Source organism: Phyllostomus discolor, chromosome 8 (assembly GCF_004126475.2).
Source record: "Phyllostomus discolor isolate MPI-MPIP mPhyDis1 chromosome 8, mPhyDis1.pri.v3, whole genome shotgun sequence".
In the NCBI taxonomy this organism is placed as follows: Eukaryota; Metazoa; Chordata; class Mammalia; order Chiroptera; family Phyllostomidae; genus Phyllostomus; species Phyllostomus discolor.
The window spans coordinates 81449500-81474715 of NC_040910.2; the positions used below are offsets into that span (position 1 = coordinate 81449500).

Below are 25216 nucleotides of genomic sequence, written 5' to 3' on the forward strand. Positions count from 1 at the left end.
ATGGTAAATGACAAGAAGTAGGTACATCATTACCCTCCTTGAATTGGCATGTTTTGTTATCAGGCATGCTACGATGGTTTGGAAAGAGTTCCAAATTTGAGACTTGTTGAATTCTAACTTTGTTCTTTACTTTTTCAGCCTGTGTCCCAAATAAAATAATAGTTAAAATAGTTGTAAGCTTTCTTACTACATTGTACTATAATAGAAGCACATCTATATTGCTTTTAATAACTTAAATTTTTTATATACACTACTACTTTTTAATTATTAAATTGTTTTGTGCTGGGACTTTTTATTTTATTTTTAAATTATATTTATTGGGGCAACATCGGTTAATAAGATCATACAGGTTTCAGGTGTACATCTCTGTGGTACACAGTCTGTATGTTGCATTGTGTGTCCACCACTCAAACTCAGATCATCTTCCATCACCATGTATTTGTCCCCCTTTACCCTTTACTGCTGCCTGGGACTTTTTTCTTTTAAAGGGTCAGTTGTAACGTGTACCACTCTGATGGGTGATTTTGATGATGGGGGAAGCTATGTGGAGGGAGAAGGTATATGGGAAATTTTTGTACCCTCCACTCAGTTTTGCTACAAACCTAAGTCTGTTTTTTAAAATGGGTCTAACTACGTTGGTAATACTTTGTTTTGCTAAACTAGTATTCCATGTAGCCTAAAACAGAAACGTTAGTACAGTGTAGTCCAAAACACAAGACGCTTTGAACGTTTCAAGTGCGACTAGTCCTAAACTGAAGTGTGCTATGTGAAATGCAAGTGAGTTTAGAAGACTTAGCATGAAACATAAATGTAAAATAGCTCATTAATAATTTTTCTGAGAATATATTGGAATTTTAATATTTTTGATATTTTGGGTTAAATAAAAGTAATTTTACCTGTTCCTTTTTACTTTTCTTAAAGTGACTACTAGAAAATTAAAAATTCCATATCTGTGCTTGCATTACATTTCTGTTGGAGAGCACTGTATTAGAGTCTGAGGGGGGTGGATGCTTTCTGTTACAGTCTCAGCTCTAGCTTTATTTATAGAATTATTCTTCTTTAATATATGTAGTCATATAATTAGATTCACTTCAGTGTTAGAATTAGAGTCTTAACCTACTGATTATTCAACATATGAATATTAAAAGATTAAAAATGACAAATTTTTAATAAGATATTTAAAATGACCAATTATTTAGCATAAAGTACAGTTGAAATCATTTATGATATTAGTTTGTGTAGCTCAAATAACAGGAACATTGGGGGGAAACGTAATATAAGATGATCAAAATTGATGTGTCAATAATGGCTTTGCTCTTCATTTGGGTGCCTCTTTGTCCTACCTGTGTCATGCATATCTCGAGCAGGTTGTGGGCGCACCAGCTCACTGAGACCGGTTCTGGCCAGAGATACGTTCTACAGAGGGAATTCTTGACTCCTCATTCTCATGCTCTAGTTTTGCTTCTGGGACCGGGTTAATATCACTCAGATCTGCTCTCTGGGTCTCAAGCTTGTACTGCCTAGATTCTCATGTGGCCCTTTAACCTTGTGTGTGGATAGACTCTTTGTCTGGGCCTCTGACTTCTCAGCACCCAGTTTTCTAGGTTGGGTTTCTGATCTCTCCTGCCTGACCCTTCTCAGCTCCGGTCAGATACCGGCCTAGATTTATAACACAATGCCTTCTGCTCCTCTCTGTCTGAGTTACCTTCTTGTAAACTTGTCTGTCGGTGCCAGCCGCTTCGTTATCAATCTCTCCTTCCCCTGGCTTGCCCTGGTCTTTGCCACCGAGTCTGGCACTTGACCAGAACATGAGGAATGCGGGATGTTTGAGGGTGTTAGACGGGCGTCGCGTGAATTTTAGCCTGGCCATTAGTTTCTGTGGACATGTGGAAAATACTACACTCTTTTTTACTTTGTCATTTGTAGAAGCAGAACAGAGTGATGAACAACTTCATCAAGAAATATCACAGGTGAGTTAAAACATAGTCGTAGGGTTTTTGTGGGAAAACAGTGATGAGTGAGAAAAAGTCTGCTTTTTCGTTCTCTCACTTAGTTTGTTGTTATTGCTGACTTTGAGTGTGTGTTTTTGCTGTAAGTCCTTAGGAACTTTTTAGAGACATGCTAAGTGTTTATTATTACAAAAATGCTATTAATTTGTTAATTTTTGTTGTAGGCTAATGTCATCTGCATAGTTTATGCTGTTAACAACAAGCATTCTATTGATAAGGTATGAACGTGTGACTTTTTCACTATATTTAGTTAAATTTCAGTGGGGGCACTTTCAGAATTGATCCTCAACTTAGAATTTTAGGGGTCTGGAGGCCAGGTACTTTTCAAAGAAGATCCTCGTATGGCTTAGCTCTTGTTAACTTTCATTTCAGGTAACAAGTCGATGGATTCCTCTCATAAATGAAAGAACAGACAAAGACAGCAGGTATTTTTTTCTCTCAAGTTTTGTATATTGAACAATATCAAACTTACAGAAGAGTTGCAAGAAGTAATGTGATGAATGCCTATAAACCCTTCACTTAAATATACCAGTTGTTACCATTTTGCTGTATTTGCTTTATCTATAGGTCTGTGTCCCTGTTTGCAAACATACACACTCCTTTTGGGGGGAGGAATTATTTGAGGCAGCACAGATATTTGAGAGCAAAGCACAGAATGGAGCTCTGATACGGTAGTGATCCCCAATTTCATATATTAAATATTTTGATAATCTTAGATTTTTCTTTCTCAAACTGCTGCTTGAAAAGTACACGCCCTCTCTTGAGATGCCCCTTTGATGAGTAATGGCCTTCTCCCTTGTCACTGGTTGCTCATAGTGTGGTGTGTGTGAGCACAGGACTTGGAGGAAATTGAAAGACCTTTGAAATCTGGTTTGGCTGCTTGTGAGCTTTAAGACTTCGATTTCATTGAGCCCATTTTCTCAGCTGTAAGCACAGATGAGGGTAATACCTCTTTTGGTTACTTTAAGAATGCAGTGAAATAATACATGTGTAAGTGCTTTGTAAGTTCTCTAAAAAACTGTAGGGGTCTTCATTTAGGAATTTATACAGGGAGATTTCTTTGAAATTCTTTGGAAGACATGTATATGACAGGGAAAAAGCAGGAGAACATACATTCTGTTTTTTTCTGAGTAGGGTGCTAGTTGTAGGTATATATGCTTTGAATTTTAAGTCAAAATGGAAACAAAACATTTTTCTTATAGCATTGAATAATTGAACATGTTATTTATGAATTGACCATGTTATTTATGAAACATTTGAGTCTTTTTAAATGTTAGGAAAGCAACTAATACTATGTATTATATACATCTGGTCCTTTATTTGCTTTTTTATTTTTATTATTTTATTTTATTTTTTTAAATTTAATTTTTATTATATATTTTTTCCATTACCATTTAGTCCCTTTATACCCCCCACCCCTTACTTGCTTTTTTATATTTATTTTTTTAATTGGGCATTTTTATACCTTAAAACCTAAGGATCTGGTTCTAAATAGATGAACGTGGTCACTGACCCTTGTTTCCCAAGTCTACATAAGCAGACTTTTGATTGAGATGGTATTGTGTATGCTATGCCTTGCAGCTCTGATTTTTCCTCTTTGGTTTTAAACTTCATAGCGACATACTGTCAAGGAGAAAAGAACAGTATGACCATCTAGAGCTATCCCATCCAGTGCAACAGCCTCTAGTCAGTTGTGGCCATTTAAAATTAAATTAAGTGAAATGAAATGAAACTAAAAATTCAGTTTCTTGAAAATACTCAGTTGCATTTCAAGTGATTGTAGTAATGGACAGTACACATAAAGAACGTTTCTGTCATCATAGAAGGGTGTGGTAGACAGAGCATCCACCTGCATGCTCTGACACCTGCTTGTCTTGCTAATTATTAAAGCTGCTTCCAGGAGGGACTCTTCAGAGAAGGCAGTTTAGCCAGGATCTATCAAGGACTTGGTTGGACCACTGGATTTTTAAAATTTGGCTTTACTATGACAGCTTCCTAAAATGCTGTGGTTAGGTTTCTAGTCCTTTTAGTATCATCTGAAAGTGGCTTTTAGCCCTGGTTGGTGTGGCTCAGTGGATTGAGTGCTGGCCTGTGAACCAAAGGGTTGCTGGTTTGATTCCCAGTCAGGGCACATGCCTGAGTCGTGGGCCAGATCCTCAGTGGGGGTGTGTAGAGGCAGCCACACATTGATGTTTCTCTCCCTCTCTTCCTGTTTTTCCCTCTCTCTAAAAATAAATAAATAATTTTAAAAAATGAAAGTGGCTTTTAACATTTGGAGATCTAATTGAGCTTTCTCAGGTGTGGCTATGTGTTTTCTCTCCCTGAATCATATCGGCATAGTTATTTTTTTTGTGGTTGACTTGTCCCAAGATGGTCTGTTTCTTTATAATATGGCCCTTACACTTTTCAGTATCTTCCTCCTTTAAATTTATATTAAAACAACTTTTTTAATTTATTGATTTTAGAGAGAGGGAGGAAAAAAGACAGAGAGAAACATCGATTTGTTGTTCCACTTATGATTTCATTGATTGATTCTTGTGTGTGCCTTCACTGGGGATAGAACCTAGAGCCTTGGTGAATCTGCACAACAATCTAACCAACTGGCCTACCCAGCCAGAGCCCTTAAGTTTATATTTGTTCCACATTTATTCTTCCTAGGACTTCCTTGGACCATTGTTACAGTGTTTAAAATTTTTTTTTATTAACATACAGTTAGACTACACTATTATATTTGTTTTTAAGTATACAACATGGTGATTAAAAACTTATATCCTGTCCCTGGCCAGGTGGCTCAGTTGGTTAGAGCATCGCCCCATACACTAAAAGGCTGCGGGTTCGATCCCTGGCCAGGGCATGGTATGAGAGGCAACCGGTCGATGTTTCTCTCTCCCTTCGATTTTTCTCTCTTCCTTCCTGTCTCTGTAAAATCAATAAACATAGCCTTGGGTGAGAATTTAAAAAACAATAATAAAATAAAAGTATATGTACCTCATGCTGTGATGACCACACTAAGTCTGGTAACCATCTGTCACTTTGCAAAGTTACTACACCGTTACTGACTGTATTCCTGGTGCTGTACACCACATCTCCGTGGTTTGTTTATTTTGGAACTGGAAGTTTGTACTTCTTACTCCCCTTCACCTTTTTCACCCATCCCCCTTTTCCCTTACTATAGTGGTTCTTAATTGGGGGTGCTCATCATTGTCATCTGAGGTACTTTAAAAATATATAGATACCTTTGCCCTACCCTTAGAGTATTAGAATTGGTAGGTTTGGAGTAGGATTTGTACATGTGTATTTTTTTTAAGCTCCCTAAATTATTCTGAGCATACCTTTGGTTGGAAACTACTACATTTTTGGAAACTCTTCTGTCTGTTTGGAATATATATTTGGGTTATATAGTAGGTCAGGGTTTTTTTTAATGTATAACTACACTAAGAGGGTAAATAAATACTTGTAAGTTTTCCTATTGCAATCTGGAGTTCCAACAAGATGATTTGCTTTCACTCCAAAATCTTTTGCAGAGGCACAAATGACAGTTCTCCACTATGCTAGTTCTCTTTGATTTCCCCATGTAGATTCCTGATAGGCCTGTCAGAAACAAAACCCTTGTCTAAAACAAAACCCTTAATTCCCTGCCTGCCTCCCCCCGCCAAAAAAAAAAAAGACCTCTCCATCTTTTCTGTCTCAGGAGATCTACTCATTTTGTCTGGCTAAAGACCTGTATATTTTTTTTATTTTTGCTTTTCTCTCAACCTCCATATCTAATCTTCCAGTTGTAACATACCATATCATCCCGTAAATATTTCACCGAAAGATAACAAATGACCACATTTTAAAAGGTCCAGTGGTCATGTCATTCCCCCAGTAGTTTCCCATTTTATACTTAAAATAAAACCTGCACTCCTTACTACATCTGTGAGTCTTTACATGTTTGGGTTTTTGCTCCTCTCTTCAACATTTCCTACTTCTTCCCTTTTGCTCGGGAGCCTCCAGCCACTCCGGGATCTTTTTTTTGTTCTTTGGACTAAGGATGTTTTTCAATCTGGGCCCTTTGTACATGCTCTTTCCAGCCTGCTCTTTGCTGGCTCTTCATATGGTAGATTCCATTTCATTGTTCACTCATTGACCCAAATGCCACCTTCTCAGAGAAATGTTTCCCTGATTATCACACGTAATTAGCATATTTTGCTCTGTATAATGCACACTTTTATGCCCAAATTTGTGAGGGATATATAAGGATGCACAATATTCATGGGTAGTACTAATTCCATATCTATATGAATGTTTTAAATTCTTTTATTTATCCTTATGCATTAAAAGTGTAACTCTAGAAGGCAATAACTGTATCTGTATGCAAAACAATACATTGGAATACAGTAATTGGTTTTGTTTCTAAATACACGTAAATAAAAAATTGAATTAAAAAATTAAAAGATTTTTTTCCTGAAAGTTTGGGCTAAGAACATGGGTGCGCATTATACGTGGGAGTGCATCATACACAGCAAAATATGGGTAGTTCCCCTTCATTACTCTATCCCATATATCCCACTATTTATTTACTTCATAGCACTTACAGACTTGGAAATTGTCTTATTTGTTTGCTTATTGTCTATTTCCTGATTTTTACTACTAGACAGGGATGGGACTTTGCCTGTGTCCCTAATGCCTAGAACAGCACCTGGCTTCTCGTAGGTACTCAGTAAACATTTGTTGAATATGCTCTCTGGTGGGCTTGAGCTGACTACAATAGAGGGTTCACGTTGGGGAGATTGAGTAAAGCTTATTAGTTAGAATGGGTTGTGACGTACATTAAAATATAAATCTAACGGTTTTTGCCTTCTTTCTTATTACAACGTGCCCTGTCCATTTCAGGCTGCCTTTGATATTGGTTGGGAACAAATCAGACCTAGTGGAATATAGTAGTATGGAGACCATCCTCCCTATTATGAACCAGTACACTGAAATAGAAACCTGTGTGGAGGTATGCCTTATTTGATTTTGAAATTTACTGTTGGTGAATTGTCACAAAACTGAAGTTTGGAACAGGAGAGTGGGAGATGTAGAGGGGATGCATTTCCTGCTGTCAGTGAAGTCTCGTGAACCAAACCAGGGAACCGGAAGTCGGCCTCTGAGCTCTGTGTGGGCAGTCGTCTTGTGATGTCCACTAAGAAAAATGCATTGTTCAGGGAATCTTATTACCTTGTATTGATAGTTTGAAAGTTGTTTTTAGCTCTCATAATTGCTTTCAGACTGTAAACTTTTAAACTTTTTTTTTTTAGTGTTCAGCAAAAAACCTGAAGAACATATCAGAGCTCTTTTATTATGCACAGAAAGCTGTTCTTCATCCCACAGGGCCCCTGTACTGCCCGGAGGAGAAAGAGGTAACCCGCTGGCCCCCAGTGTGTGTTAGTAGGGGATGGAATGTGTAGGTAGGGACTCGGGTATGGTAGAGATTTTTTAGTAACTCTTTAAGTATTGTTGTAAGCTTATGAAATTTATTGCTTATTATACTTACATTTTCTAGGTACTTTTCTTGAGGTACTCACATTAAGTATTCAGAAAAGTATTCCAGATCAAATACCATTTCACGAAATGGCCTTAAAGCAAACAGAAGAATTAGCAATAATAACAAGCAGAAGTCCAAAGACTTAGCTGAAGGTCTGCTTGCTTCGCTGCTATAAAGTCCACAAACTTAGAAACACACACAAAGGAAAAACTTGTGCAGTTATTTGATGTGGGTCCAACATGTGACACAACTCAGATACTCGTTTTGTTTTATAGCGAAGAAACACAGTAGTGCCTTCATGAAATATCTAAAATTTAACAGTGTTTTGCCATAGAACTTTTAAAATTAATGAATTTTTAAATTAACTCACATGCCATAAATTCACCCTTTTAAAGTGTACAGTTCAGTGGTTTTTAATCTATTCACCCAGTTGTGTGTTCATCACTATTATCTAATTCCAGAACATTCCATCATGCCAAAAAGAAGCCCTGTACCCATTAGTAGTCCCCCCAGCTCTCCAGCCCTTGGCAACTAGTTACCTGCTTTCTGTCTGTATGGATTTGCCTTCTATGGACTTTTCATACACGTAGAATTATACAGTATGTGGTCTTTGTATTTGACTTCTTTCACATCATGTTTTCAGGGTACACCCATGTTGTAGTACGTGTCAGCCTCTCATTTCTTTCAGTGACTAAATAACACTTCATTGTGTGGATATGTTCCATGTTCTGTTTAACCACTCGTCTGCTGGTGGACTTCTGGGTTGTTTCCATTTTTTGGCTATTTTGAGTAGAATTGCTATAAAGATTAACAGACAAGTTTGAATATCTGTTTTCAATTCCTTTGAGTGTATATTTAGGAATGAAATTGCTAGCTCTCCTGGTAATTCTATGTTTAACTTTTTGAGGAACCACTAAATTGGATGAAGTTCCAGTTTTGCCACACCTTTGCCAGCACCTGTCATTCATTCTCCTCCAGCCCCTTCTTACTTACTGTAGTCATCCTCGTAGGTGTGAGCGGTGTCTCACTGTTGTTTTGACTTGTATTTCCCCGGTGGTTTAGTGGTGTTGCTCAGCTTCTGATGTGGTTATTGGCCATTTGTTTATCTTCTTCGGAGAATTGTCTAAGTCTTTTGCCTATTCTTGAGTTGTCTTTCTGCTGCTGAGTTTTTAAGAAATAAAAATGCAGTTTTTTTTCAGGAACAGTTTATACTATAGGTGAGTGGTTGGCTGACTTTGACCTGTGGGCCAAATTTGGCCTGCCATTTGTTTTCTGTATAGCCTGTGAGCTAATAACACATTTTTAGATGATTGGAAAATGTCAAAACAAATGATGTTTTGGGAAAATTACATGACATTTAGACTCCATCATTCATGAATGAAGTTTTACTGCAACACAGCCGTACTCGTTCCTTTATATCTGTCTGTGGCTGCCTTCCTGCTGCAAAGACCGAGTTGAGTCGTGGCAGCAGAGCTTGTGTCGCACTTGCGTGCGACAAGCACTTCTCAGTGCTGACGTGCGCAGCTGAACTGTCGAGTGCTCCTTGGCGCACAGCTAACTGCACCGACGCAGTTACAACTTGACAGTATTTCAAGTACTAAGTGTAATACTATACTGTGACGTTTTACTTTATTGTCAGTGCTTTACCTGTCCTGCCAAAACAAGATGAAAAAAGTCGATTTTTAGTTGGCAAAGCAGATACATATTCTAAACTCACATTACGGTTCCAGCAAAGGAAATTTCCGTGTTTCATAGTCCATTTGACTGCAGTTGAGGAGCTTCTGCCCAGCCTTCCATTGGAACTCATCAGTCTGCAGTGTGATGACGCGCTACAGGCAGAAATCAAGAAGAGAATCTAATGTAGTCCTCTAAACTTCCCAAGCAATGACTGTGCCCAATAAAAATTATATGTTTGTGGCTATATATCAGTATTGGCAGTTTATAACTTTTTCAAAGGTAATATATGTAAAATCTGATTACACACCAGCATTAACAGATAAACATTTGAAATCAGTTTTTATGATAGGGAACACTAATTTTTGAACCCCAATTTAGCAAAATGTTAACTCTCCAAAAAGATTTTTATTTTTCTAGTTACTAGACCTATATAGCAAATTTATACTCAGTTACTATTATATTTTTAATTCCATCAATAAAAACTGGAAATTTGATTCTCTCTTGCTATGTAAGTATCTCCATGGCATTCTTGATTTTGCTTAATTATTTGCTTTGCAGCCCTTTACAAAATGAGTGCTGACCTCTGGTATAAGTGATTAATCTGAGTTGTCCCTCAATCTGATCCTGATTTACTTTTCCTTAATCCTGGTTCACTGACCCTTAATTGGAATACTTCCTTCTAATTTACTCTTAATCCAGAATTTCCCAGATTTGCTTCTTAATAATCACTAGGCATGCTTATTAAAAACACAGGTTGCGTTCTGATTCAGCCAGATGCTATATCTTATAATCAAGGATATTTGGGAAATGGTCTCAGAGATTTACCTCTGAGGCCTCAGGCTAATAGTGGTACATTAAATCCCCCTACTGGTTTGTTCTCAATTCTTTAATTGCGCCTCTTTTCTAAATCAATTACTAGTTCTATTAACCACCCCCCTGCCCCTCCTCCAATTCCCTGCATAAAATACCACCATCTGTTACTCATTTCTTGGATGAACCTGCCTGAAGTAAAATCTTCAGGTCTTTAGAGACTTTCCCTTTTTTACACAAGAACAAGCTTTGAGTCTAAGCCTATACCAGAAACTTTTATTTAGACAACAGTAATACCTTGTAGCACAGTTTGGAGTGATCAAGAAGATCATATTAAAAATTAAAGCCTAGAATGCACGTATGTTTTCAGTGTTGATGAACTTGGAAGCAGAGGGACCTGTGGAGCCTCTGTTCACCTAATAATGAAAATATGTGATTTCTGTGTAATAATGTTTACTGCGTGGGAGTTTAGATGACGCATGTGGAAAATGAGTTTATTACTGTAAAAAAATGTTGCAGCTTTTAATGAAATAATTTTTAGTACTTTTTAAAAGGAGTCATTTTTTGGTGTTATATTTTCAGGTGGTTAATATTTCACTGTCATACTGAGCCGGTACCTCTTAGAACACTTTAGCTTCTGATCAGTTTCCAGCTTTCATGAAAAATATATCACTTTATTTTTCTTTGAATCACATTTCTAATGGAGGTTTTTAGGATATGAGGAATAACCAGTTGCACAAAATAAAGTTATTTTTAGATTCTTTTTTTTTGTATTTTTCTCACTATTGCTACTTTTTGCAACGTTTAGGTTATTATGTAACAACTTTTAAAAGGAGAGTAAATAAAATATAACAATGTAATCATCATTAATTTTGAATATCTAGTATTAGGATCACATTAATAGAAGCAATATCTTCCATTCTTTATTTTTAAACAATTCACCCATGATTGTAGATGTTATACATGATAGTCCACTTAGTACTCTTTTATAAAGGAAGCCCTATCCAGTGCTCTCTAAATGTTTGATATTTTTTTCTCAGTTCTTTCTAATCTCTTTATTTCTTAGGTTTTATCTTTTTCTCATTACATCACATTGCTCTCCTAGAGACCCCATTTAAAACAAAAAGGGATTGTCTGTGTGTCTTTGGGAAAATAACTGTTTCCTTTCCGATGTTTAAAGGCATTTCTTTTCTGCATTTGAGTTTGGTGGCATGGTCAGGACTCATCGTTATTGTTTGCTCTGGACGGCCACGTGACTGAGGTTAATAAGTGCGTGTTTCCTCACCTTGCCGTGTAGTTTCTGTGACTCAGACGTGTCCGTCACAGACCTGCTTCCAGGTTTACACGGAGCTCCATGATCTTCCCGAAAGATTCGTTTTCTCACAGTTGTTCACAGTGATTGTCCTGTGGCAGTTACACAAAACGGAAGCTTGTGGGCCTTATTTTAAATAGCCAGATATTTGTTCTATCCATTGTAAATCCTAAAACAAATGTTAAGAAAGTTGTCAAAATATATTTCCAGTAGCAGTACTTAAAAAGTTGTATAGAGCCACAAAAGGTGGGATTCTTTTCCAGTGTAACTCATCTGATAATAGGAAGCTGGTAAAGGGTTTATATTTACCACCAGCACTGCTTTGCTGCCTGTTTGCAAATAAGCACATTTTATGTCCCGGCTTTCACAAACACACGTGCATGAAACACAGGTTAAAAAGCTTAGTTTCATTCTGCTACCAGAAGGTGGATGGTCAAAAATCACCAGTTCATTATACCTATTTAACAGTTCATCAAGTTTATCAAGTTAAATCCAAAGTTGGGAAGGAAAACCCTCAGTTATATAAATACACTGAAATTCTTTATGAAATGAGGGAGGGCATAAATAAATATTTCTTTATGTGACTGGGAGAACGAATCTTCTCTAAAGATGAACTGCCCTCGGAAGACTTGTGGTCATGAAGGGAAAGTTGGACCGTTCCAAATAGAGGTCCTCATTTACTTAAAAAGGTTTGGGTATAGAAGTGAATGGCTTTGCTTCCGTTCCTTTTTCATGTTGGTTGTATTTGCTGTTACATATATGACAGTGAGAACAGCCAGAATTATTCTTAGCCTTACTTAAAATCATTTGAAAATCCCAACTATTTTAATGAAAACAGTTGTTTGTCTTCTCAATGATTTGCAGATGAAACCAGCCTGTATAAAAGCCCTTACTCGTATATTTAAAATATCTGATCAAGATAATGATGGCACACTCAATGATGCGGAACTCAACTTCTTTCAGGTGGCCTTCTCTTTTTCTGACATTTGCATATCTTGGTGTTTTGAGGGGGGGCGGTATTTGTTTTAGCTGAGTAAAGCTATAAGAATTTATTAGCTTAAACAATTAGCTTAAACAATGATATATTGATAAACTTGAATTTTTTATGTAAAACTATCTTTCACATCAAGCTATTTAATTAAGTCTTTGCCTAGGATACAAAATTGTCTTGTGCATAGGAATTAAGGAGACTCTTCGGTAGCTGTATTTCATGGTGCACAGTGGATATATTAAGGATGACTTGAAGTCTGAACTCCGAATTATTTTTCTTTCTTGATTTTTGTATAACATAGGGTCACAAAGAGCCCTGTGTTTTAGAAATGTGGTGGGGAAAGTAGGGACAGTTTCTTTCCTTCTAAGTATGACATATTTTACATAAATAAGACAGAGATCATTGTAATATAGAATTTGTTTCTTTTGGTTGTACCTCACTGATTTAATATTACTTTGTAGATTAATATTTTTGTGTATTATTTGTGGTTTTAATGCCAGTTTTTAAAAAATATATATATTTATTTATGTATTTATTTTTGCTAGAGAATTTGTTTCAACACTCCACTAGCTCCACAGGCTCTGGAAGATGTCAAGAATGTAGTCAGAAAACATATAAGTGATGGTGTGGCTGATAGTGGATTGACACTGAAAGGTGAGTGCATGGTGTTTTCCCCTTTTTGACCTTCATAGTTTCAAAATTTGGCATAAGGTGAAAGTCTTTACAGCCTTATTTATATTTTAAGGAAATGTTAATATGTACTGGTGTTCCTAAAATCTGACTTGGATATGTAGGAGTTGAAAGAGACAGTTTGGTAGGGATTTGTTGTCGTTACTGCTAGCGTAAATTAGAGGAAGGGAATTGGTTAGATCTCAGGAATGTGGAGGCTCATCAGAGGAAAAGAGATTTCTGGTACAAACAAATTTATCTTAAAGTTTTTTCAACTGATAAGCGTCCCTTAAGTAGAAATTTTTAGGGAGGACATTTTGTCTATCAGTAAAATTTACCAAGTACAAAATGTTCCCTGTAGAATGTGTGATAGAATCACAATAAAATAAATGAAAACCAGAATATTGTATTATAAAACACGAAGATCTATAAAACAGTTTCCTTTGTTTTTATCATATAACTTTGTGAATGTCAGTACATTCCTCGGGATATGTTTTTGGCTCTTCCATCCAGGGTCTTCCCTTGCTGGCCTGGGTGTTACGTGAAATGATTCTGAAATCAGCTCTGTTTTTTTTTGAGACACTTGTGATTTTGTTTTTATTTGACCTTCAATATGCAAAACCTGTGTGCATATGTTTATGAATGTAGCTCTTGCCATTATGTGTTCCATGCTTTTCTCCCATGGATCCTGTGCCCTTTCTCACATCAACTGTATTTACTAATTCATTTTATTTCAGGTTTTCTATTTTTACACACACTTTTTATCCAGAGAGGAAGACACGAGACTACTTGGACTGTGCTGCGACGATTCGGTTATGATGATGATCTGGACCTGACACCTGAGTATTTATTCCCCTTGTATGTACCTTTGGCTTGCTCATTGATTTCACTTGCTAAGTATTTTAAAGTTTTATTTAGCACATAGGAAGGCATTAAGGTACTCAGGAATAATTTAGATTTATAGAGAGGTTTATAAGAAGGTTTCTCAACCTCAGCTTTATTGACACTTTGGTCTGGATAATTCTTTGCTGTAGAACCGGTCCCTTGCATTACAGGATGTTTGGCACGTTCTTAGATGCCAGTGACGCCTCCTTCCCCCGCTGTGACAACCGAGAATGTCTAGCATCTCCAGAAACCGCCGAATGTTCCCTCGGGAGTGAAAATCATGCCCACTGATTTATAGCATGGCTCACACTTTTCCTTTTCTCACGGAAAATAAAAGAATTTTTTAAAATTCATTTTACAACAAATTTTGAAATCAATGAATTTTGCAGTGTTTTTGAAATCAGGAGAGAAGTATTGATATATTGATTAGCTTTTTTTTTTTTTCATTAGTCCTTCTCCTCCCTAAGGTTTACAGCATGTTCTCTCTTTTTTCTCTTTTTTTTAAGATTTTGTTCATTTATTTTTAGACAAAGGGGAAGGGAGGGAGAAAGGGAAGGAGAGAAATATCACTGTGTGGTTGCCTCTCATGCACCACCTACTGGGGACCTGTCCTACAACCCAGGCATGTGCTGTGACTGGGAATCAAACTGGAGACCCTTTGGTTTACAGGCTGGTGCTCAATCCACTGAGCCACACCAGCCAGGGCTATAGCCTGCTCTTAGCTCAAAATAAAATAACGATTTTTCCTTAATATCAGTCTATTTGTGGTTATTTTCCTTTAGATAATTCTATTGTAAGTTCTGTTTGTTTAAAAGTGGACCCCGAATCACCCCAAAACAGGAGACTCCCTTGCTGTAGGATGGCGCTCCTGTAACAGGGAAGTGACTGCCCAGTATCTAGCCTTTGAGGCTTCAGCCTCTTCTTCACTTTTCTAGCATGTAATCTTCATGACGTCCTTCTTCGTGTTAGCATAGCGCCTCTAGCTGTGTAAGCATTCAGAAAGGCTTTGTTGTGTTTTTCTTCCCCCATCACTGAGGAAGCAAAGTTCCTTCTCCTTGGATATCTGGTCCCTTAATCAGTTCTGAGTTGAAACCTCTTGTCAAAGTCATTAAATCTTGGTTCAAGTAATTTTCCAGATTTTTCAATAAATCTGTATTAAATGAATGTTTGGATTTGTTCCAGGACCTTTTGTAGTTTTCTGTGCCATTTACATGGGGAGATAAATTATATAAGGGATTGCTTGTTGCTTTCTTAAGTATGGCAGTGAGGAAACACCATTTCTTATGGCTTTGTGGCTTACACTCTTATCTCTTTCAATTTCTTTATGTTCTCTGCCTTGAATTTTCTGCAGAACAGCCTCTCAGAGCCACCACTTGAAGCTTTCTAGCTTTCTTATTACACTTTCTACCTCTGTCCTTCACACTGCTGCTAGATTAAAAAGATACATAAGTACAGATTTGGCCATGGAACTTCCCCTCAAGGCAGGATAAAGCCCAAGCTTCTTAACATGGTATACAAGGTCATTCATGATCTGCTCATGCTCACTCCCTGCCTTCATTCTAGAAGTAAATACTGAACTATTTATAGTCCACCAATTATGTTGTTTTCTACTCAAGGCTTTTGCCCTTGGTATTTTCACTCTCTCCCTCCTTCTCCCCTCAAATTAATGCCTCTTGTCTTTCAAGCCTTAATTCAGGTAACAGCGTCCCTCAGCAGTGCTGACACCTTTCCGCCCCTAAGCTGGAGACGTTCTGTTTCCTGGGGGCTGCCCCAGCATTCTCAGCTGACCCACACTCAGCCTGTGCTCTAATTCCGTTGAGGTAGTGCGGTTATCTGTTTGTGGTTCTCGCACTTGAATGTGGTTTCTTAGAGGAGGAAGCCTGTCTTATTTTTGTGTCCCTAGTACTTAGCTCAGGGCATTTGATAAATGTTTGCTGAACTAAATTTAGGATGGGTCAGCAAGGTCAAATCAGCCAGAAATATGTCTTTTTACATCATTTTCAGTTCATTACAGTGTTGGCATAATTATGACTTACAACTTGTTTTTATATAGGAGGAGCAAACTCATTACAGTTTGATCAGTATTATTTATAAAATTTTTATTTCAACCTGCTCTTCATATGTTTAAGAAAACCTTACATGTCACCTGGGAATGAGTGTTACTGTGACCCTTGAGAATTGCTGTGCTAATGACTTTTCCCAGGAAAAATCTGAATGGCTCTAGCAGAGACATTTTGTAAATGGCATTATCCCATAAAAAGATTTACCACAGTTTTATATTCATCTCTTAAATTAAATTTTAATATTTGATTAATGATTTGTTTTACTCTTAAATTTTTTCATCAACAGGCTAAAAATACCTCCTGATTGCACAACTGAATTAAATCATCATGCATATTTGTTTCTCCAAAGTACCTTTGACAAGCATGATTTGGTAAGCTTGTAGTTGCAGTTTTCCTTGGTAAAATATTTTTCAGTGAGCATTTAATAACTGTGTTCCCTTAGCTATGGGGTACTTATGTCACAGAGCCAAAAATTGCGTATACTCTCTTAAGTTAAACTAGCAAGAATACTTTATTTTATTTATTTACTTTTACTTTTTCAAGATGAAAAGGTCTGGTTTTTATAGACTTTTCTATAGGTTTTCTTATATACATGTAAGAAATTTTCTTGATAAAATGTAAAATTTCTTGTCATGCATTAGTTTTTAGAAGCATAGCTTTACTAGACTGGGGGCTTTTGTGTTTGGAAATTATTGTCTTAGATATCTAAACATTGTGTGCACTTCCTTGTGTATCTTCAGGATAGAGACTGTGCTTTGTCACCTGATGAGCTTAAAGATTTGTTTAAAGTTTTCCCTTACATACCTTGGGGGCCAGATGTGAACAACACAGTTTGTACCAATGAAAAAGGCTGGATAACCTACCAGGGATTCCTCTCCCAGTGGACGTGAGTATAGAGCTCATCTGTTTCCTTTGAAGTTACCACTAGTTTAAAAATACAGTGCATTACATGAATCATTTGCAAGTTTCCCGATCTTACAAAGTGCTTCAGTTATAATAAGCAGGCTTTATAGTGCTGCTATCTCTAAGATGAACTTTAGATATTCTAGAAATTGACTTCCGGCAAGATGGAGGCATAGGTGGACACACTGTACTTCCATGCACAACCAAGATCAGAACTACAACAATTTAGAGGCAGAATAACACCCAGAACTGGCAGAGATTTTATCTGAATGGAAGTTGGACAGCCAAGAAGTTGAAGTAGACCCATTCATCCAGACCGGTAGGAGGGGCAGCTGGGCGCGGGTCGCAGCGTGCAGAGAACAGGGAGAAATGGTGGCATAGGGCAACAGGGAGCGCATAAGGCATCCGGGGCCCGCAGGATCACAGCGGGTGGACCCTGAGTATGTGAGCGGCAGCTGGCAGACCCAGTGAGGTGGCGACTGTGGACCGGGGCAGAGCGCGCAGCCGAGGATCTGAAGGAAGGAACTGAGATCCCAGGAGAGTGGAGCTACCACCATTGTTCCCTTTCTCCCTCTCTCCCACATACAACGTCACAATCTAGCCACTGGGGTGCCCAGCCCTGGTGAACACCTAAAGCTCCGCCCCTCACTGTATCAGGAGCGACCAGACCAAAAAAAAAAAGAGAGAGAGAGAGAGAGACATGTCTCAAATAGAAAAACAGATCAATGCCCCAGGACTCATCCTTTTGAGCGACCAAGAGATAGCCAGTCTATCAGATGCACAGTTCAAAACACTGGTGATCAGGAAGCTCACAGAATTGGTTGATTTTGGGTGCAAATTAGGTGAAAAAATGCAGGTTACCATAAAAGATGAAGGAAGATGCATGGAGAACCAATAGTGATAGGAAGGAAACTGGGACTCAAAACAATAGAGTGGACCAGAAGGAAGAAAAAAACAACCAAACAGGAAAGAATGAAGAAATAAGAATTCAAAAAAATGAATAGAAGCTTAGGAACCTCCAGGACATCTTTAAACATTCCAGCATCCAAATTATAGGGGTACCAGGAAGGGAAGAGGAAAAGCAACAGATTGAACACGTATTTGAACAAATAATAAAGGAGAACTTCCCCATTCTGGCAAAGGAAATAGACTTCCAGGAAATCCAGGAAGCTCAGAGAGCCCCAAAGAAGTTGGACCCAAGAAGAAACACACCAAGGCACATCATAATTACATTAGCCAAGGTAAAAATGAAGGAGAGAATCCTAGAAGCAGCAAGAGATAAGGGGACAGTCACTTACAAAGGAGTTCCCATCAGACTGTCAGCTGATTTCTCCAAAGAGACCTTACAGGCAAGAAGGGGCTGGAAAGAAATATTCCAAGTCATGAAAGACAAGGACCTATATCCCAGATTACTCTATCCAGCAAAGCTTTCATTTAGAATGGAAGGGCAGATAAAGTGCTTCCCAGGCAAGGTCAAGTTAAAGGAGTTCATCATCACCAAGCCCTTATTTTATGAAATGTTAAAGGGACTTATCTAAGAAAAGAAGATACAGAAAAAACATGTATAGTAAAAGGACAGCAAACTCACAATTATTAACAACCACACCTAAAGCAAAACCAAAAGAAACTAAGCAAACAACTAGAACAGGAACAGAACCACAGAAATGGAGATCACACGGAGGGTTAGCAACAGGGGAGTGAGAGGAGGAGAGAGGGGGAAAAGGTACAGAGAATAAGTAGCATAGATGATAGGTAGAAAATAGACAGGGGGAGGGTAAGAATAGTATGGGAAATGTAGAAGCTAAAGAACTTATAAATATGACACATGGACATGACTAAAGGGGGGGATATGGGTAGGAGAGGGTGTACAGGGTGGAGAGGAGTAAAGGGGGGAAAATGGGACAACTGTAATAGCATAATCAGTAAAATATATGTAAAAATTTTTTAAAAATTAAAAAAATAGATATTCTAGTAATTTATCAGGAAGGGATGGATCTCTTTGCTTTTGGATGATGTACAGGGAAACAGTTATAAGTCGTACATCAAAAATGAGCTAAATTTTAATATTTTTTTGACTAAGGGAATTGGAAACATTATTGCTACTGCCCAATTCTTACACCTTCAAAATATGGGGAGAGCATATTTTACTTGACACTGAAGACTTAATTTAAGGGTTTTTTGCTGTTTGTTTTTAGTGTATTCTTAGTGAGGGTTTGTCTACAGTCTGGGTACAGCTTAGTTGCTGTTGTATCACGGGTGCTAAGAAAATCCTCTGGTCATGTATGATGATGTAATTACGTTTGTCTTGGTGACTGACTTTTTGAATGCCAGAATCTATTCTTTTTCAAATCATAAAATAAACTAACTGAGTTCAAGTCCCTTTCTGTTGTTTTTGCTCCTTTTACAAATCTTTTCAGATTTAATTAAGTTCTCAACTAGCCATTAGTTGCAGTGTACTGTGTTTGCATTGGCCAAAAAGTCTATAAGGTTTTTTTCTGTAAAATAAAAGACACATTTTTCATTTCCACCAATAACTTTATTGATGTGGGTATTTTGAGTATGTTGGCTGTCTCCCATGTGGTATAATGTTGATTGTTCTCAATTAGTGTCTCGATTTGATCATTATTAATTTCAAGCAGTCTACCCAACCATGGAGCATTTTCCAGTGAGAAAGCTCTAGCATGAAATTTCACAAACCACTTTTGACACATTTGATCAGTCACAGCACCTTCTCCATGCACTGTACAAAACATTTGGTTTGCATTTTTACCTTTTTTGAAATAATAAAGCTTAATATACTGAAAATTGCTTATTTTCTTTCATCTTTAATATTAAAATACCTACACAGAAATTCACCAATTTGATCATTTTTTTAAAATGCATGCTGATATGACAGCTGTTACAAATACAGTCTAACAAGTGGGAGGGGGGGCTGGATTGGAAGTAAAAAGGAGAAAACTGTAATTGAACAATGATTAAAATAAAATTAAAAAAAACAAATACAGTCTAACAAAATTGTTTTGAATGAAGTTAAAGACAACTATAAATGCTACTAGGGCCATCTTATGGAAAAAAACTAAACTTTTTGGCCAACCCTAACTTGGGAAGCAGATTATATAAAAAATCCCATCTCTTGATTTTACCAGCAGCTCACTGCTTGTGTATGTGGCCTTAATTTCTCTGGGCAGGTGGAGCAGGTACAGGAATCCCTCCGTGTCTTGGATTCTCCTGCCTTCTTGGTCCTAAGAAGAGCATTGTAGGAAAAATCGTGGTTGGGCGAATGGGAAATTAAAGTAGTCTGATAAAACTTATCTGGGTCTGGTGGTAAAATTACTTGAGCTACTAGAATTTTTTTTCTATAAATGTTCATTGAGGAACTTCTTAAGTTTTAAACTTTTCTGTCTCCCAGGCTCACGACCTATTTAGACGTGCAGCGGTGCCTGGAGTACCTGGGCTACCTGGGCTATTCCATACTGACCGAGCAGGAGTCTCAGGCCTCAGCTCTTACAAGTGAGTGTCCAAGTACTGATTAGTAAAAAAATAGAAAAGTTTTTAAGATTTTACTTCTTTATGTAAAAGTGGACATAAATATGTCTTTGCTTGTTGTTGTGTCTACACTCTCATTCGTTTTCCTTGTGATTAGGTCATTTCCTTCCAGTTGAGAGTCTTGATTTTACTGTTTATCGAAAAAGAAAGAGTAGAGGTTTTACTTCCAGTTTACCCCTGAGGTTACTCCACGGATAAATCAGGGAGGGCCATGGGCATTCAAAGTATGGTTTGTCCTGTTTTAATTTTCTTTGAACATTAAAAACAATGCCAATAACATATGATCCTGGTATTGAACTGATAGTACATATCTCAGCTTTTGTTCCATTTTCCACACTAATCAGTTTCTCACAAATCTTGTAATTCTTGCCAAGCAGTGTCCTCCACTTAAAAGAAAACCCACGGGTATGAGAATAACACACTAGGGAACTGGTATTTGAAGAGTTTCTTATATCCTAATTGGTGAGGGGAAAATGCTGTATCTTACAGGAAGCTTCAGCATAGGAAGACAACCAATATTATTAAATTGACAGAGCAAATACCCTTTAACACTTAACCGATTAGACAGTATTTAATTCAGCATCAAAGAGTAAGGAACTAATTGCTAGCCAGCATGAGGTTTTCTTATGCAACAAAATAATGTGGACATCTTTCTGTATCACTAATTATGCTTTTATATATCTTTAATGCTAAATAATGCATCATCATATGGATGCTTAGTTACAATTGAATGTTTTAAGCTACAACTTAAGAGCTCTTTATCTCAGGGAGAGATCCCATTGCTCTACTGATACAGCATCATTTTCTGGTCTGCCTCTTTTACAGATTTACATTTTGAAAGGCCAGTGAACCCCAGAGTGCATATCCCTGTGCCATTTATAGATCCAAGAGAGTGCAGATTTGAGAGAGCATCTTCGAGTTTGTAATGTGTTATGATATACAAGTTGCAAACTCAAAGATACATACACACACACAAAATCAATGAAATATAAGGCTGACTATATTTATTGTAATTTGAATTCACTTTAGGATATCATTTTCTTTATGAAAGTATACTAATTTTATGATTAAACACATTTCATTTGGTTACTAAAAGTTCATTTTACAGCCAGCTTTCAGAAATGCAGTTTTTCTAGTAGGTAAGGCCTTTCTGCATTATATTTAGTACTTTTTTAAAGTATATTTTAGTGATTATGCTATTATAGTTGACCCATTTTTTTCTCCCCTTTATCCCTCGCTGCCCAGTACCCCCATTCCCTCCAGCATTCCACCCCTCGTAGTTCATGTCCATGGTTCGTACATACAACATCTTTGGCTTCTCCATTTCCTAGACTATTCTTAATCTCCTCCTGTCTATTTTCTGCCTACCCTTTATGCTTGTTATTCCCTGTACTTTTTCCCTCATACTTCCCTCTCCCCCTCCCCACTGGTAACCCTCCATGTGATCTGTTTCTGTGACTCTGTTCCTGTTCTAGTTGTTTGCTAGTTTGTTTTTTTAGGTTCAGTTGCTGATAGTTGAGTTAGTTGTCATTTACTATTCATAGTTTTAATATTCTTTTTCTTAGATAAGTCCCTTTAACATTTCATATAATAAGGGCTTGATGATGATGAACTCCTTTAACTTGACCTTGCCTGGGAAGCACTTTATCTGCTCCTCCATTCTAAATGATAGCTTTGCTGGATAGAGTAATCTTGGATATAGGTCCTTGCATTTCATGACTTTAAATACTTCTTTCTAGCCCCTTCTTGCCTGTAAGGTTTCTTTTGAGAAATCAGCTGATGTCTTATGAGAACTCCTTTGTAGGTAACTGTCTCCTTTTCTCTTGTTGCTTTTAAGATTCTCTCCTTATCTTTAGTCCTGGGTGACAATTATGATGTGCCTTGGTGTGTTCCTCCTTGGGTCCAATTTCTTGGGAATCTCTGGACTTCCTGGAAATCTATTTCCTCTGCCAGATTGGGGAAGTTCTCTTTCATTATTTGTTCAGATAAGTTTTCAATTTCTTGCTCTTTCTCTTCTCCTTCTGGCACCCCTGTGATTCCGATGTTGGAATGTTTAAAAGTTGTCCCGGGGGTTCCTAAGCCTCTTCTCATTTGGTTTAATGTTTATTTCTTCCTTTTGTTCCAAATAGTTGATTTGAGTCCCGGTTTCCTTCCCTTCACTGTTGGTTCCCTGTATATTTTTCTTGATTCCACTTTGTCTAGTCTTTACTTCTTCCTTTATTTTGCAGCCATGCTCAATCATTTCTCTGAGCATCCTGATAACCAGTGTTTTGAACTCTGCATGTGATAGGTTGTCTATCTCCTTGTGGCTTAGTTCTTTTTCTGGAGTTTTGATCTGTTCTTTCATTTGGGCGATGTTTCTTTGTGTTAGCACACCTGTTCCGTTATAAGGGGTGGAGCCTTAAGTATTCTCCAGGGTGGGGCAAACCAGTTTGCTGCACTGTGGTGCTGTGTGGGGGCGGAGTGCTCAGAAAGGGAATAGTGCCACTTGGTTGGTTCTCGCCATGCTTTCAGTCACTTCCCATACTACTCACAAGCAAATTGGGCCCTTCTGGTGCTGATTCCTGGGTGGGTGGGTTTGTGTACATTCTAGGACCCTGTGGGTCTCTCCAATGGACTGCCCTGTGAGTCTGGCAGTATCTCCCACAGCCACAACCCCCACAGGTTTTTACAGCCAGAGGTTCTAAGGCCTTGTCTTGCCTGTGCTGGAACCCTGGGTTGCGCAATCTGTCTTGATCCCCAGTTGTTCCCAGAATGTAGGACCACCCAGTCTACCGGCAGGGCCCTGCCCACCCAGTCTGCCAGCTGCTGCCTTGCTGTGTATCTTCTCCACACCAGCTTCTGGTCTCCACCCCTCCTAAGCCTAGATGAATGTTTCTTCTTTCTTCTTTAACTCCTTGGTTGTCAGACTTCCACAAAGTTAGATTTTCTGGAAGTTTCTAGTTGCTTTTTGTCTTTAAATTGGTTGTTATCCTTCTTTTGGTTGTGCAAGGAAGTGAAGCATATCTACCTATGCCTCCATCTTCTTTATATAGTACTTTTATTTCACACACATTTTGACTTTTGTACGGTATGTTTGTTTATTGATAGAAGTGGTAAGTAGTAATACCCTATTATGCAGAAGGTAAAATGGAGGCTCAGTGAGTCTCAGTGGTACATAAGTAGGTTCTTTTTTTCTTTTTAGTAACAAGAGATAAGAAGATAGACCTTCAGAAAAAACAGACCCAAAGAAATGTGTTCAGGTGTAATGTAATTGGGATGAAAAACTGTGGAAAAAGTGGAGTTCTTCAGGCTCTTCTTGGAAGAAACTTGGTGGTAAGAATTCTCAGAAATTTTTATACTCACAAGTTTACATATTTTTTTATAGCCACTAACCTTATTAGATGATCACTAGAATTCAGTGACCAATGTATATTATTAGTACAATCTAAAGTGTAACAATAATCTTACTGACCTGGCTTTATACTTTGTTTTGTTTTGTCTTTTTTACTCTTTATTTATTTTTAATATACTTTCTTTTTTATTCAATTTGTTGGGGTGACATTGGTTAATAACATTATATAGCTTCCCAGTGCACATTTCTATAATATGTCATCTGTATATTGTATTATGTGTTCATCATTCTTTGTTTTTTTGATGATGTTAGCTATCATTTGCCCTTTTTTTAAGCCAGTGTTTAGATGAGGATTGAATGAATACACAGCCCCAACAGTGCTTGGCATGAAGTAAATGTACAGTGAATACTTCAAATTGAATACTGAAATCTAATTCTGACTATTGCTTCTTCGAGTAGGGAGATGGACGTTATTTCCAGATGAGTCTCATATCAGATGAAATTACAGTGTAATGAGAGTTGCCAGCAGGGGGCTCTGGAATACAATTTCAGTAATGGTGTTGACTTCCTTTCCAGCTACCACTTTCACTCTGTGCTGAACAGATGCACCTTTTGTCTTAGACCTTAAGAACTAAGAAACGTAAAGTCCATTTCCCCTTCGTACTCATAAATAATACATAGTGTAGGGAAGAATGCCTCTTATTTATGACAGACCTGCAGGTATAGGTGTTGATGATAACGAGATACTGTAATATCTTACTGTAAATACTGAACATTTCGGTTATTTTCAGAGGCAGAAGAAAATCCGTGATGACCATAAATCCTACTATGCGATTAACACTGTTTATGTGTACGGGCAAGAGAAGTACTTGTTGGTAAGAAATTCTGTGGAATATAAAAATTATTAATTATTTTGTATGTTTTTAAAAGCCTCTTTGGAAACTAGTTAGGTTTGATTTAATAACTGTACATGGAACTTTTGTGTGAATTTTTTTTTCCCACTGAAGTTGATTTTAACTCCCTTGATATGTTTGGTGATTACATGGGTATAGCTGTAAGTAAAACACATCTATTTGTGTGCTTAGTTGTATATTATACTACAATAAGAAAGTAAAAAAAGAACTTTCTACTTCTTCTTGTACTTTTGTTTTTAAAAAGTTATCCTCTCCTCTTAATTAGAAATTAATATGAAAAACTTAGTGCAAGTGCTTGGTAATGTATGTTTGACCTGAATCGAATCTTACCTATTTAGCAGGGAAGGGACATAGTTAACAAATGCGACAGCCTAAAAAAACGAGGGGAAGAAGGGCGGTACTGAAAGGGGACTGTGAGACACGGGGGAAGGAGAGCATGGGTTGGCCAGCCACACTGTGCTCTGAACCCTAGCCCAGCACCGATTAGCTCTGTCACTTCCAGCAAGTGGCTCCCTTCCTCTGAGCCCAAGTCTCTTACTAAGTTAGCTAGTCTGAGAGACTCCTAACAAGTGATAGGTACTAGAAAAAGCCCAT

The 25216-nt window shown here is 37.6% G+C and overlaps 1 protein-coding gene across 7 annotated transcripts in view; it reads left to right on the plus strand.

Moving 5' to 3' along the window:
- Positions 1-25216, plus strand: part of RHOT1 (ras homolog family member T1) — a 60759-nt gene that overhangs the window by 16932 nt on the left and 18611 nt on the right. For all 7 annotated transcript variants that reach the window (XR_004904825.1, XM_028519595.1, XM_028519596.1 and 4 more), the window contains exons 4-16: positions 1927-1970; positions 2174-2227; positions 2382-2434; positions 6885-6993; positions 7292-7393; positions 12182-12280; positions 12854-12962; positions 13715-13835; positions 16212-16296; positions 16666-16811; positions 20238-20338; positions 23559-23689; positions 24500-24583. Coding sequence is in view for 6 of the 7 variants with exons in the window: in XM_028519595.1 (XP_028375396.1) it covers positions 1927-1970; positions 2174-2227; positions 2382-2434; positions 6885-6993; positions 7292-7393; positions 12182-12280; positions 12854-12962; positions 13715-13835; positions 16212-16296; positions 16666-16811; positions 20238-20338; positions 23559-23689; positions 24500-24583 (1238 nt within the window). In the remaining variant the exon portion in view is untranslated. The remainder of the gene's footprint in view (positions 1-1926; positions 1971-2173; positions 2228-2381; positions 2435-6884; positions 6994-7291; positions 7394-12181; positions 12281-12853; positions 12963-13714; positions 13836-16211; positions 16297-16665; positions 16812-20237; positions 20339-23558; positions 23690-24499; positions 24584-25216) is intronic.